The sequence below is a fragment of the Lacerta agilis genome, chromosome 6, assembly GCF_009819535.1.
Source record: "Lacerta agilis isolate rLacAgi1 chromosome 6, rLacAgi1.pri, whole genome shotgun sequence".
In the NCBI taxonomy this organism is placed as follows: Eukaryota; Metazoa; Chordata; class Lepidosauria; order Squamata; family Lacertidae; genus Lacerta; species Lacerta agilis.
In genome coordinates this window covers 64,256,486-64,272,148 of record NC_046317.1, presented here as the reverse complement: position 1 = coordinate 64,272,148, position 15,663 = coordinate 64,256,486, and the positions used below count along the sequence as shown (strand labels likewise).

The 15,663-nt window shown below is 40.4% G+C and overlaps 1 protein-coding gene across 3 annotated transcripts; it reads left to right on the top strand.

The window, feature by feature from the left end:
* Positions 1-70: 70 nt before the first annotated feature.
* DRAM2 (DNA damage regulated autophagy modulator 2) lies at positions 71-15,267 on the top strand. Of its 3 annotated transcripts, none has more exons than XM_033153128.1 (8): positions 71-170; positions 4,337-4,494; positions 7,277-7,344; positions 8,183-8,322; positions 9,141-9,318; positions 10,890-10,972; positions 12,812-12,904; positions 14,575-15,267. In XM_033153128.1, exons 2-8 carry the CDS (start codon positions 4,364-4,366, stop codon positions 14,680-14,682), a joined length of 801 nt encoding a protein of 266 aa, XP_033009019.1. In that variant the 5' UTR covers positions 71-170; positions 4,337-4,363; the 3' UTR covers positions 14,683-15,267. The 3 variants fall into 3 exon arrangements, with proteins under 3 accessions (XP_033009019.1, XP_033009020.1, XP_033009021.1); XM_033153129.1 differs by lacking the exon at positions 71-170 and adding an exon at positions 487-574; XM_033153130.1 differs by lacking the exon at positions 71-170 and adding an exon at positions 2,662-2,750.
* The last annotated feature ends 396 nt before the right edge of the window (positions 15,268-15,663 follow it).

The following is a 15,663-nucleotide window of genomic DNA, read 5'->3' as shown; positions in this document are numbered from 1 at the left end:
GGGTTGGCTGAGGGAGGAGGGAGCGTCGCGCGCGTGCCCGCCCCTGACCCTTTTTCCTCCTCTCGCGTCCGTCCTTTCACTGCTCCCCCCGACCGCGCCGCCCACGTGCTTCCTCAGAGAGGAGGCGGCCGGAGCAGCGAGATGAGGAGGCCGCGGGAGAGAGCGAGACGGTAAATTAACCCCTTCCTGGAGGCTCGAATATCAAAGTGTGTACTTTGGCATGACGGGGGGGAGGGGGTGACGGGGTCACCTCAGATGCCGCGGGCGGGGAAAGGGAGCGCGCATGCCTCTCGCCTTCCTCCTCCTCTGGAGGGTCGCATGAAAACAACTCATCCGTGCCAAGGGCACCTTCTCCCCACCCCGAGAGAGAGAGGGAGGGACTGTGGCTTTAACAACCGTATGGCAGGCAGACGTTCAACGGATTTAGTTTCCCCATTAAACACAACCCCATACGCAGCATACCCCCCCCCCTTGAACTTCTGGTAGCTGTTAAAGACACACGAGTTGGGAAAGTGGAGGGAGAGGCAGCAACTGCGGTTGTCCCCTTCCTCAGCCTAAAGAGAGCTGGTGGCTGGTAAGAGTTGATTTTTCAGGGTTTGTGTGTTTGTTTTTTGCCCGAGAATCAGGCATGGTAACTTTCTGGTAGCTTTTTTTGATGCAAACGTTGAGACGTTCCCATTTGAGGGATGACTTCCCGCATTTGAGAAGACGAAATTATCATTATGACTATGCCTTTGTTTGCCCCAATGAAGGCTTTTTTTGTGTCTCCTAAATTAGTTGGGCTCTGCTTTGTAATCGAATGACTGTGCTTGGAAGAATCCTGTGCTTGGAAGAATCCTTCTTTGCACTCTTCAGAGAGTAGGGCATTAGCTCTGTGCTGTGTTCTGCAGTCGTGTCCAGCTTGAAGCTGTCTTGACTAGAAAGCCACAAAAAAAAAATTCTTGTAGCATTAGTTTTTAGTTAGACTTTTTGAGCTAAAAACAGCATGCACAGTACTCCTGTGGCTTCAGCATATCAAATGTACCGGTACTCCAGCTAGAATAAACCTTTCACCACACAATGGTAGAAATTGTAGTTGCATTTGACAGTTCCAACTGATGATAGTAGTGTTTTTGGTAGGTGGTGTGACCAGTATTTTTGTGAATGGACATCCTGCTATTCATAGAATTAATAAGCTCTTGAATCCAAGTGCTGGCTGCAGAAAGGGACGAGAGCTTATTTGCCAAATAGAATGCCATACCTAAGGATATGTGGGGATTTTCCATTGTGGGAAAGTGAGGATTTGTGTTCTATTCCCAATAGATCCAATTGTCAGTGAGCTCTCAAGATTTCTTTTTTTGTTTTTGTTTTTTCCTTTTCTCAAATTCTCTTTATTATTTAAAAACACACAAAATAAACCTATACATCACATATATCAACTTCTTCAAATTTAAATATTTACATACATCCACATTTACACACACACCTTCTCGTACCTCCAATTATCCTCATTGTATTTTGTAGAGTTGTATTTGTATAGCGTACAGTTATAATTTCTTTTTATATTTCATTTTTTTCCATCTTTAAATTTCTAATCACTTATTTGAGGGTTCAGTCTACATCTGCCACTAGGATTCCATTTATACCATTATTCCTTAAATATTCTTTAAATATCCTCCATTCTTTCCATACTTCTTGGGTCATTTGTCTTCTTATTTTACCCGTTGTTTTGGCTAGTTGCAAGTATTCTAACATTAGATTTTGCCAATCTGCTATGGTTCGTGCAACTTTATTTTTCCAATTTCTTGCCACTAGCATTCTCGCTGCTGTTAAACCATACATACACAATACTCTTTTCAAGTATTTTCAAAATATATAATATTCAAAGCTAGATGGTTGGAGTTCACAGGATGGTTAAAAGAGAAACTGCCATATTTAGGACCTGGCTACATTTTGCATGCAAGTGTATGGAAACAAAAGTGGCTTTGAATAAGGGGTGATTGGTGTGGGGTGAATAAGTGGTAGGTAGAGAGAGGTTTTAACAGCCCCATTATCCTTACCTCACCATTTCTCTGCTTCAAATCTTTCTCCTGCATCTAGTTTTTCCCTTTGGAAAGCAGATCTCAAGTTTTGCTATGGATATTATGTGTTTGCAACCTACCGTATATTTCCGCCCTTAGATAGGTGCATCATATCAAAGTCAAAAAGCAGGTTTCACCATTGTAACCTGGGGTCAGTGGCCCTGACAAAGTAGAGTGCTGATATGAAAAGCAAATAGGGGGGATAGGATAAGACCTAAGCCAAGTTCTAATTGTTTCCGTTACTACTTTATAATTTATACAACTTCTAACACTTTAAAGTGATGCACAGTTATTAACAAACTGCCCAAATGTTTACAGTAGACATGATAGTAAAGGAAAAGGAGTGGAAAGGGAAGGGGAAAACAAACAAATTCAAGTACTAATTTTTAAAAGTTACGGTATGTAACTGGTGACCCGTTGGAATAGCCACTCAGAAGATTTCCATGTTCATTATTAGAGTAAATTTGTGTCTGTGTTAAACTCTTTAATTCTATATAATTTATTCAGATTAGAATGTAGTCCACTTTGACCTCTTATGGAGAAGTGTAAAGATCCATGCAAGGCATTGAAACTCTGCCCCCGCCCACGGAAATACTCCACCACCCACCTGAGACTCATCATGTATCACTCACATACTTTGTGTCCTATTTTTACAACCACAAGGGAAGGAAGCACTTTTTAAAATGAAAGGTGAGGTTCTCAGCAAACTGAATTCTGCCCACAATGCCATGTACCACATTTTCATGTACTTGTATAAATTTGGAAATTGAACACATCTACCTACAATCTATGGTTTGAAATCCAGGAAAGCACAAACATGTTACAGGTCTTCTAAGTGTTCTCTGTCTCTGGTGCTGAATATGATAACTGTTTTTCTGTGGGACACCTGCTGCTGCGGGAAATGAAGAATCCAATAATATATGCTTTTCTCATCTAAAAGAATTACTTAGCCTTTGTGCAGAAGTCTCACTATCTGAGGATAGTCAGAGGCCCATATAGTGCCCCCCACACTTGTAATGCTTAAGAAATGTTAAATAGTCCCATTTGTTCCCTGCCATCAATTAGCAGTGTCCAGTGCTATTCAACCACAGTTTACTCCAAAAAATACAAAGCAGTGGAAAGGCTTCAAACAGGAATTAATCAGATTCCATTTAAATTCTTATCTTGGATAAATAAAAACAGCATGCTGGTTATATTAAAATTAATATTCTTAAAAAATGTTTTTTTAAGAGCTTGGAACAGATTCAGAAGAATATTAAGGGCAAAACTAGATGGTTCCAGCACATTACCAAATAATGGAGTGTAGAAAGAAATAGCTGCATTCTTTTCAAGCCCACTGATGCTCCCCTACACTACGTTGTTCATTTTTAAGCAAAAACCTGAGCAGCATTAGCTGGACAAACCAATAGCTAAGGCTGGAATTGCTGTTGTTACTGTGTAAACATGAAGTTATGTTCACCCCACTTTTACAATGCCCATCTTTTACAATGCCCATAGTTTTGTCCTTTAGGTAGAGATTGACCCAGGTTATTCCAAGTAGTATCAGCCTGCTCCTCTCTTGGAAACAATAATGGCTCTTTTCTAATGTGTTTATTTCTAGTCTTTAGTCATGGTATTTGATTTTTTTTAAATCCTCTTTAACAGTTATGCAGGTTTTCATATGTTTCCATTGTGTATTAGAATATTATTTTTCACTATATGTGGAATTACTGTCGTGCCATCCATCTCCTTTTCGCTTTTACAATATTACACATAATTGGTAAAACAGTGATCATTTTGATATCTCTGCCAAGAGATGAAACAGCCAAGAGAACCAGGAAGATTTGACACTGTTTCGCCTCTTGGCCAAACTGCGAGAGGCAGTGAAGGATAGGCGTGCCTGGCGTACTCTGGTCCATGGGGTCACGAAGAGTCGGACACGACTGAACGACTGAACAACAACAATTAGATTCTTTCTTCCCCTGCCCCCCATCTCCTTGTTCTAAAAAAAAATTAAGTCTTGCACATATCCAAAATACATTTCTGCTTTCTAGTTTCCATTCAGCTTCTGTATTGCAATAACTTTCTGTTTCCTGGTTTGTGTTGGTATTGCAAGGCAGGCACGAAAAGTGAAACAATCTAATCTCACTCGGGCCAAAGTCTTGAGTCAGTAAAATTGTTTGCCTGGGTGTGTTTCTAAACACAAAGAAGACTGCATACGAAAAGAATTGTTTGCTTTCAATGGCAAGGAAGGGGAAGAGAAAACATAGTTAATGTTATCTCTTCATTCTTCACAGTGTTTGGACTTGGAAGATGATTTTGAGATGTGGTGGTTTCAGCAAGGTCTGAGCATCTTGCCTTCTGCCCTCGTTATTTGGACATCTGCTTCCTTTGTGTTTTCATACATTACTGCAGTCGTCTTACATCATGTTGACCCTTTGGTGCCCTACATCAGGTCAGTAAGACTTTTACAATTGCATTGTTACATACAGTGGTACCTCTGGTTACAAACACTTCTGGTTACAAATGCTTCAGGTTACGAGCTCTGCTAACCCGGAAGTAGCTGCTCCTGGTTGCGAACTTTGCTCCTATCACTGCATAGGAAAGCACCCCCCCTTGGGGGGGGGGTTGAACTCCTAATTTTTAAAAAGTCATATGCATACCAATTTTAAGTTCTTTCATTTCTATCTAGCAATGCTGAAAAACTTGTTCCTCTCCCCTTGGCTTTTGCTGGAAGGTGAAGTTCATATCCTTCCCAATTCCTTACAGATGAGTATGGCAAAATCAATAAATGGTTATAGGTTATAGCTTGCCTGCAGCCATGTTGTAACTATAGGAGACTGCAAGAATCTGCAGCTGTAATAAACTGCATACACATTTTGACTAAGATACAGATTCCTATTTGGCTATTCCCAGGCAATGTGGGTGTAGCTGCTGTGATCACTGGAAACCAAGAGGCAGGGAGAAACCTGCATCCGAGTTATCCATTTTCTCCATTAACATGCCAGCTATAGGTCCTAGAGCAGGTCAGTTAGATCTCTTTCCTATGATGCATATATCGCTTGTAACCAAACATCCATAAGAGCTTCTTACTTTTTAAATTAAATATATAGTTTTAAATGCCATTGGATAAGTATACATTTTTACAAGAAAACTGTTGTGGGGGAAAGTGTTGCAGAGTCACTGCCTCTCAACCTACGCTACCTCACAGTGTGGTTGTGAGGATAAAATGGGGAAGTGGGAGCACCATGCACTCCACCATGAGCTCCATGGAGGAAATGTGTGATATAAATACAGTGGTACCTCTGGTTATGTACTTAATTCGTTCCAGAGGTCCGTTCTTAACCTGAAACTGTTCTTAACCTGAAGCACCACTTTAGCTAATGGAACCTCCCGCTGCCGCTGCCCCGCCAGAGCACAATTTCTGTTCTTATCCTGAAGCAAAGTTCTTAACCTGAAGCATTACAGTGGTACCTCTGGTTACGTACTTAATTCGTTCCAGAGGTCCGTTCTTAACCTGAAACCATTCTTAACCAGAAGCACCACTTTAGCTAATGGTGCCTCCCACTGCCGCCACGCCACCGCTGCCCGATTTCTGTTCTCATCCTGAAGCAAAGTTCTTAACCTGAGGTACTATTTCTGGGTTAGCGGAGTCTGTAACCTGAAGTGTCTGTAACCTGAAGCGTCTGTAACCCGAGGTACCACTGTATTTCTGGGTTAGCGGAGTATGTAACCTGAAGCGTATATAACCTGAAGCGTATGTAACCCGAGGTACCACTGTATAATGATGAATAAATAATATAAATAAATACTAGTACTATAGAAAAAAATAATCTAATGTGTTCAGATGAAGAAAAATCATATCGCTGATATGAACACTCTTCCCTTTCATATGTTTTCAGGGTCCTTGATTCATTATTCGTAATGCCTTATGTCTGGGGTGGCAGATAAACCTTAGAATCACAGAACTGCAGAGTTGAAAGGGACCCAGAGGATCATTTAGTCCAACCTCCTGCAATGCAGGAATATGCAGCTGTTCCATACAGGGATCGAACCTGCAACCTTGGTGTTATCAGCACCATGCTCTCACCAGCTGAGCTATCCATCTCTAGCCCTTGTCATGCCTGATGTCAGGGAACCTTTTTTCAGTTCTGGGGCTGCATCCCCTTTTGGGCAACCTTTCAAGGACCACATGCGAGTGTTAGGCAGAACTAGAGGCTGAGCAATGAAAGCTAGTTTCTGCACATACTCACACACCCCTTTTGTATCTCCATGCAGAAAAGCAAGAGGTGTTATCAGAATACATGGCCACATTCTAGCCTGGCAAAAATTGTTGGGGTGTGAAGCAAAGCCAGCAAGGTGTTGTGGCCTAGGGAGAGCTCCAAGGGCCACTTTTGGCCTGCCAGCCTGAGGTTTCCTGCTCCTGCCTTATGTAATTCACCGGGCAGTGTTAAAAATCAGAGATCCAGCATGCTGTAAGCAAGAGAAAGGATTACTAGCAAATATATTCAGCAGACAATTTGCAAGTGGGTGGGGGTGAAGGTCTATGTTTCTGGATGAATACATAGAGATAGCATATGGGCAGCCTGATAAGACTGCACTTTGCCTTTTAGAACTTTGCCATTATCGTGTATTGAAATTCTTAAATGACTTGGAGTCAGAAAATGTGTCAGACATCGGTAAACATTAGCCATGCATAGCTGGCTGTACTAAAGAAATTAATAAAAAGGCTCTATATTTGGCACACAGCCTTTTATAAGTCTTTAAAAACTTGTTCCTTTAATAAATATAATTGTGCTAGATTTACCAGCATTAAAAACTTACTCCATGCATTTTGAAATAATACAAAAACCAAATGAGTCGTGCCTCAAATACTACATGAGCATGGATTTGTTTTTACTTGCTTTCCTTTTGATACAGTGGTGCCCCGCTAGACGAATGCCTCGCTAGATGAAAAACTTGCTAGACGAATGTCAATGGGGCTGCTTCTCGTCTTTTTTTTTTTTTCGTTTAGCGGAGCGCGGCTGTCATTGCCGCTTCGCTAGACGAAAAAAATTGCAGAACGAATTATTTTCGTCTAGCGGGGCACCACTGTAGTTGTATCCCCCCCCCCCCGCATCTACTGCTTATTCTTGATACTTACAAATTGGTATTTAAAAATTTAAATGTCTCCCATTTTTTAGTTGTGCATTTGGTGAGTTGTAGAATCACTGTATCTTACATTGCTTTTCGTTCAGTGACACAGGAACAACACCTCCTGAAAGATGTTTGTTTGGGATAATGTTAAACATTGCCGCTCTTTTGGGTAAGTACAGAGGGGAAAGAATCATAGGCTTCTGAAAGATGCTTAGACTTAGGCTTTGTGAGACTCCAGAGGGAAGGAATTCTGTATCTGTAGCATAGCTATTGAGATGCCCTTGTCGTGTGGAAAAGGAGCACTGATGGAAGTGAGACAAGGACACCACAACAACTGTTCTTAAAGATTGCCATGGCAAATACAGATGGCAATATGATTATTGACTATTCATTATTCCATAATCCTGTTAAATCTGCCTGTCTCATAGTAGACAAGTAATTGTATATGACACAGAATCTTGTGACCACTTAAAAGCTTACAAATGCGTTAAGGTGCAAGACAAAGGGTTTTGAGATACTACTTAGTTAATAACCATACCAATGCCAGGATGTTTATTATAAACAACTGTGAATTCTCTCTCTTAATATATGATTATCACTGTTTTGTGCTTCCTGTATTTCATTTCCTTCTGACCATACTGTTTACAATTTTGCTTCTGCAAAACCATGTGAATATATCCCTATAACTCAGGAGAATACTTCATGCATCTAACAAAGTGAACAGGTCCACGAAAGCTGATACCTTAATCAATTTGTTAAGCCTTTTAAAGATGCTATGATCATCTTTGTTCTTTTTGCTGCAACATACTAACATGGCTACTCTAAAAGTATGTGTCATATAAGAAAAATTCATCTGCCCTCAGGGCTGCATTCAGACTTTCTTCCCTCCTATTGCATTTTGAGTACCTGACAGCTAGTTTTAGGTGGCCACCAATTATACTTGGCTTCTTCCAATGGCAGTCTTTTATACCATAGTCTTACTGTGCTGTATTTGGATTATTTCACAGGCATGGCAACAATGTATGTCCGATACAAACAAGTTCATGCTTTGAATCCTGACAACCCCAAGATCTTCAGGTTAAATAAAGCTGGCTTTGTGTTAGGAACAGTTAGTTGCTTTGGGCTTTGCGTCATTGCGAACTTCCAGGTTTGTACTTCAACTTTAATTGTTTTGGAATATAGGATATGATAGGCTTTTTTCTCTCTCCAGAGAAGTTGCCTACTGATTGCCTTCCAGCATAAATTTGGGTAGTGAACGCACATGAAACACAATTTTTCATCTCATAATAGGTTTGTGCTTACAATTGGGCTTTGGTAGTCATGCCCCAATTGTATGGTTGCCATGATCTTGCTGTACATTTACTTAGTAGCAATTAGTGCAGTTTAGTTTTATTTGTGTGAATTTCAATATTTACATGATTTGTTAAGCAACTTACCTTTTTCGCTCTAAGCCGCTTGGAGATATTCAGGTGACAAGTGAAAAATAAGTCTAAGAAATGAAATGAAATGCTCAGGCACAAAGCTTATTGGATGGCCTTGGGCTGGTTGCAATCTCTCAGCCTAACCTTCTAAGAGTTGTTGAGGTTAAAGTGCTATCAGAGTTCTAGACATAATGCAGCAACCTTCAAGCTAGGCATATCTGAGTCTGGTCAGTAGTTGGATGAGAGACTATCTGGAAACCACATGTGTGCTACTTTGAGCTTCTTGGAGCAAAGCTAGCATGTAAACTATTCTTTTCCACTAAAAAGTAGGGTAAAAATGTTTTAAGTGTAAAACATGAATTAGCTATGGGAGACAGATGTAAGAAATAGGTATATGATTCTGCTATCAAACCACATTTTTTTGAAAACCTGAACTCTCCTTGGGAGCCACCCCTCTTAAAGTCTCAGTTTATTGACTGAATTGTTCAGCTTTCAAATATTACTTGGTCAAACCAGTTTTGAAACCTGTGTTCTTTTCCTCCAGAAAAGCACTTTATTTTCCATGCATGTAACTGGAGCCTGTCTCACGTTTGGAATAGGAGTCATTTACATTCTGGTTCAAACAGTTCTTTCCTACAAGATGCAACCAGGGATTCATGGGAAGGGCATTTTTTGGATCAGACTGACAGTTCTGCTGTGGTGTACATCCAGCATAGTGAGTAGTATCCTTTGTGGTGAAATGTCATTAAAACAGTGAACATGTATAATTTATATTCAAATGGTGGCTAAAAGGTGCCAACTGTTATGGTAATTTGGGGGGATCATAGTATATATTAACTTCAGTAGCTATTAAAATATACATTCTGCACTTTATTCCTTCCATATATATGTCTGCCATCAAAAAAAGAACCAAATCTTAGTTCAGTGGGATATGTTTAGTAGAATGTAAACATAAGAACATAAGATTGCAGTTCAACTGATCCATGTTCTATTTGGAAGTCTCTGTGACTTCAGTGGGTGTTAGTATAAGAACATAAGGAGAGCCCTATTTGATCAGACAAAAGGCATATCTAGTCCAGTATTTTACTTCTGGCTGACTTTTTTCCTAACCCAAAGGTTTTAAATGTTCTAGCCTTTCCTTCCATGGAAGGTTCTCAAGCCCTCAGATAATTTTGGTTCTTTTTCTGCATCATTCCCAGTTCTGTGATGCTTATTTAAGTATACATAGGATTCTAAATGCAGCTGCATCATATATTTGTATAATGGCATTACAATGATGCCACTGGTGCCAATTGCAGCCTCCCTCCCAGGAAAAATAAAGCATAGGGATTTGCATAGGGATTGCAGCACAGAAAGAAATGGTTAACCTCCCTCTGCACATCACAGTCACAATCTGCAGCTGCTATTCAAAAACATGCTGAATGTATTCATACTTCTCTGCATAGGGACTAGGCTGCAAATCTATTTCGTAAATAAATGACTGATTAAGATAAAATTGAATGATTTCTCAAATGCTGAAAGTGCAAAGCAGATATTAGGGGTATTTGAAAGGAAACCCATTTGTGAGTCTCTAAATCTCAACCATATTGGTATACATTTCACAAGAGGTAAGAAAAATACCAGTATTCTGTTTGGCAGGGGAAAGCAAACAAACCTGTGGGAAGCCAGTGTTAATTGCACTGGGGTAAATTATGCTGCTGTTAATTCACTCCTATTCCAAACTCCATTCAGGAGTAGGGCTGAGTGCGCCCAAGTTTGAAGAGGGAAAACAAGCCTTTAAATAGTTTGTCTTCCACCACCCTTTTTGCAAGTAAAATTACCATTGAGCAGCTAGGTCATGTGACTGAGCTGAATTTGGAATAGAGGTAAGTCTTCTTCTGCTTCTCTACAGAACATAACTTTTTCAGGACTCATTCCAGCACTGGCTGGAATATTCTAGTGTATCTCCAGTTGAGCCAAGATGAGGGTCTTCAGCTGAGATACACCTGTTCCAAACTCCACTCATCCTGGCAGATCTTGGATTTGGACTGATCCCTAAGTCTCAGCTGAGGCATTTGGTCAGTTTATGGTTATCACATTTTTAAAGGACATGGACAAGCTGAAGAGACCAGCAAAACTGAAAATCCATACCAGGAAAAATAATATCTCTTCTATTTCTTGCTACGAGTCAGCCAATACACCAGTGAGCCCCTAGATCAGAGAAAAAGCAAATAAGGGCAAGCAAGAATGAATGAATGAATGTAAAGGGAGGATGCTCCATATGCCTTATGGATGTTCCTTAACCTGCTAAAAGTGTTTATTTCTTCAGTCATTTTGTACAGTGGCCTGTGTGGAACAGGTTTAGTACAGAAGCTGCATTGGGACCCCCAGGAGAACGTAAGTTTCATATTCTTATGAGAAAAGATGAAGACACAATGGAAATTTGTCCTCTGCATTGTAGCATATATAGGGGAGGGAGAGGGAGAGCTATGCACACACACACACCCTAAAAACAAACAGCTAAGTGGTCACAGTAAAAAATTTCCAGGGCATACAAGAGTAAGGCAGTGGTGATGTAGGGTGCTCAAAACCCACTGTTGGATTGACTATTTGAACCAGAAGGTACCTGGAAAGTTAGAAACCAGATAGCATGACAGTTGCCCTGCCTGTTTATCTTATATATTTTATACACAATGTCTGTTCTGAAATCATCTTATCTGTTATGCCTAGTAAGGGTTATTGAATTGAGTTGCCCTGCCTGAGCTTCTGCCAATTTGCTAGCTTCTTTGAATAGTTCCCCCCCCCCCAACAGATAAAGTAGCACATAAATTAACAAACATAACCCTAAATATAGTATGAGACAAGTGTTCCTCACATTTTCTATAAATATTGCCCATTTCATGTCACTCCAGTCTGGAGAAATGTGTAAGAGCAGCTCAGTTGGGTCGGCCAGATGTCTGTGGGATGCCCACAAGCAGGGTATGAAGGCAATAGCCCACAGTTACTCTTCAGCAAATGGCATTGACCATCTTCAGTTATAGTGCTAAACCATGGTTTAAGCGCAGGAGTGTAGATTCTCCAGCTCACGAGCCAGACTTTACCACCGGGGGGGGGGGTCAAATTTGGGCAATTAGGCCATTTCCCCCAACTGCTTAGTGGGAGTTAAACCCTGCTCAGTTTGGCAAGATTCTCTGCAAATCCCTTGTTAAAACAGGGTTTCCTCCCATTATGCTACATGAATAAGTGTAGCCTCCTAGGCTTCCACGTTTCCCTTCCTTTCACATGGAAGTGAAGCTTTTGCTTTCTTTAACTCTGGTCTGCTTTTGTCTGAACTGTGAATTGCGGTTCAACAAACTATGGTTAGCTTTAACACGATATATCTTTATTTGAAGGAGGCTTATTTTGAAATTAACTGTAATTAGTATTAACAAACCTTACTTAGCTTTTTGGATGAAATGACAAACCACAGTTAAGGGAAAGAAAAAGCTAGTGTCTAATGCTATGTGAGTGAGGAACCTAGGCTCATTCACATAGCACTAGATGATGGTGTAGCATTCCTCCTTAACATGGTTATTCACTGGCCTATTGCCTCTGAACCTGGAAATAACCAAACAAAAATGTAAGGAGTACAAATCAGAACTCATTCACTGCCATTCTGTATACAGTCCACAATAGGTGGCTATGGGAAAATCAGCCCTCAACACGCTTTCCATATACAAATCTTATCCATCACACTATTTTAGAAGGAACAAGAGCAACCTGCAACAAAATGCTGCAGTGTCTCCCCAGTTGTAAAAGGGTGTTTTGCATTCAGGGTTTCATCCCATCCTAATTCTCTCTAAATGCAGTATTCAGCTCAAACCCCATCTGTTCCATTTTTCTTTCCCAACTATTACTGTACACACTATGCCTACTGTATGCTTAGTCATCCATGAGCTGATTTTATAGGGTTTGCCCCCTTAAGAGGAAGGGAAAGGAGAATGTTAGCCGCTTTGAGACTCCTTCGGGTAGTGAAAAGCGGGATATCAAATCCAAACTCCTCTTCTTTCTTCTTCTTCTTCTTAGGTGTTCATCTTTTCAAAAACAATTCATACTTTTTTGCAATCTGTGGGGTTCCCCTGAGCATGCTGAAACTTCACTCTTGTTTTGACTACTTGTTGACAGTCACTTAATTGCTATTAGTGATCTTTCACCACTAAGATGTATTCTCATAGAAATCTGTTTTTGTCTTTACAGGGTTACGCTTTTCACATCATGAGCACAGTCTCTGAGTGGTCTTTGGCTTTCTCTTTCCTCAGCTTTTTCCTTACTTATATTCGTGACTTCCAGGTAAACCAATGCGGGTTTTTAGTTGAATAGCTTCTAAGCGATATTAGATATTCTTAACCACCCTGAAGTTTTGGGGAGAGGCTTAACACAACAAGGAAGGCACTTCATGGGATAATATGAAATGTGAATTTCCATGGCAAATCATGTAAGGTAAATATCACCCATGCTAAAAGCTTGTGGCTTTTGATCTGTAAACTTCCTCTTTGACATACATGACTGGCCACTATTAAGACAGTATGTACACTAGATGGAGCACAGAAATTAAAATGGATATTTTTCTGAGCTACAAGAGAAAAAAAGAACACTTCATACAAGAATATTTTACTTTCAGAGGCTGGCCTTGCAATATTACCTTTTTCAGAAATGTTTTTCAGCATGAAGAACAACATTTTGTCTGCATTGTCTCCCTTGCTTATGAAAACAAACACAACTCTGTATAAAATGAAAGTATAGTATGCACTGAATGTCCCAATGCAATCAGTATGATGACTCAAAATGAAATCCACACAAGGCATGTATGTAGTCACAAAGAACTTGACAATAATATATGCAGTCTTGCAATTTGCCATTCAATGTAACAGAGTTCAAGAGTTCAACTAGGTAGTAAATCTTCTAGATAAGACTGTGTACATGAAGGACTCTGGCAAGAAGGCTCCCATGTATGGTCTTCGTTTTGTATGTCTTCTTCAGGTTGGTTCAGATACATTGATAAACGTCAAGTTTGTGCTCATAATGAGGCCAGCTCCTGACTTGCATGGGCACTTAGCTCCTAGTATAATCCTTGCTTATGAGTCAGTATCAAATTACAAAGCAATGCATATAAACCTTTCTTTAGAAGTGTCTCATGGATCACTGGGTTTAGTAATGGAAAACCATTAAAAAAATTCTGCTACGCACTGCAGAATGTTATTTATTTAATGAATTTATACCCTCCCTTCCCCTTAAAGTGTGATTCCCCACCACCACCCTTTTTTGAGGATTAGGACACCTTTAGTGCCTTGCCATATCTGCTCATGTCTATTTAAGTCAGGTAGGAAATCCAGATGGCATTGGACTCCCCACTTCCATCCTCCCCAGCAAACATGGCCAAAGGTCAGATATTATGGGAATTCAGCAACATCTGGAGGACCACAGGTATCCCACCCCTGGTTTGTGTTTCAACAAAATCCCTCCAGGTACATATGTAGCATAGGTAGGAAGCCTCAGCCCTGTGGGTTAGATACAGCTCTCAAGGCTTCTCTATCCAGTCCTTGTCACAGCCCTACTCAATACCCTCGAGTTCTTTTGCCTTGCTAGAATGTGTCCTCTGGTTTATGTGGGTGGAGAGATGTGGGACTTGTATAGCTGGAATGTAGCCTATTGTAAATAGGTAAGAGTTGCATCCATTATTTCACCCACTTTTACCTCTGGCCCACCTATTACTGGCATGCAGCCACTGGAATGTTCCCCATGAGGAAATGCAGCCTTTGAGCTGAAAAAATCCCACCATGGATCTATGGAATTAAAAAACAACAGCCAATACTAATCCAAACCAGTGAGACCCATCAATTCCACCATCACCACCCAGTGAAGGAAGATCTAGTGGAGAACTTTGATGTTGCAGTTGTTGCTCTGCGAAAATGGATTGACAGGCCTTATTCATTCTTTTCCACCATTGTTCCCTTCTTCAGAAAATCTCCTTGCGTACAGAAGCACTGCTGCAGGGGCACAATCTTTATTATACACATCATCAGCTACTAGCAGATGACCAAGGAATGCCAACCACAGGGAATATATGAGAAGAGAACAATGGAGAATGAGTATGGATTGGATGCAAAGGTGGAATCCGTCCATCAGAGAATGGCTTTTTCTGTCAGAAGGGAAACTTTGGATCAAACACTGGCTTTTAATATCTGATGAACCTGTGTTGGTTTTGTGTCTAAAAATCCAATGTTGCCTGAGTGCACTTCTGCTCACACAATGGGACTTCCCTATCCTCTCCCCAAATCTGTCCTGGAGGGTCACCTAAGTAAAGTGAATGCCATTGCTATTGAGCACAGACACCATTGGATTTCACTCAGTTATGCCATCAGTCTTAATATGCAACTAACAAGATGGATGCCTACTTGTCTCATTGTCATCAACCACGTCTACAACTTTGTGTTTTAAGATTGAGCACATTCTGTGCAAGCAGTAAAAATGTGTCATTTTATATGCAAATATTGATGAAGGATTGTTAATGAAATGTGTCACTTATGTGAAAATATTTTTAATTAACCCATAAAGCAATGCAATTCTGAATATGAAGTAATACTGCCTGTAGCAGCCTGCAACATTTCTTCTAGATTTTTATATACTGAATAATAAAATACAGGTTAAAGTTTGCTGACTGAAGTCCATGAATTCTGCATACTCACGAAAGGAGGTGGGATTGAAAGATTTCCATGTATAGGTTAAATTAGGGGTCAATCATCTTTCTGGCCCAGTGGAATTTTGAGTTATGTGGGTGCCAGCCACAATATGGTTGCCACATTAGGGGGGGAGACACAGAAGGTACAGTCATTCTGCAGTTCCTCCCATAATTCTATTTTCATACTAGACCTTGTAGAATTTCTGAATCAAACAGCAACCTTCTCTTTGCTAACATGTGGAAATTTCCTTCCAAAACTACTGATGGTATCACTTCCCCTGCAGCTTAATAAAATTCGGATGGTGTTTAGAATCTATGTATGAGCCAGCTTGCTTTTTCCTGCACCAGAACATGAACCAATGGATTCAAG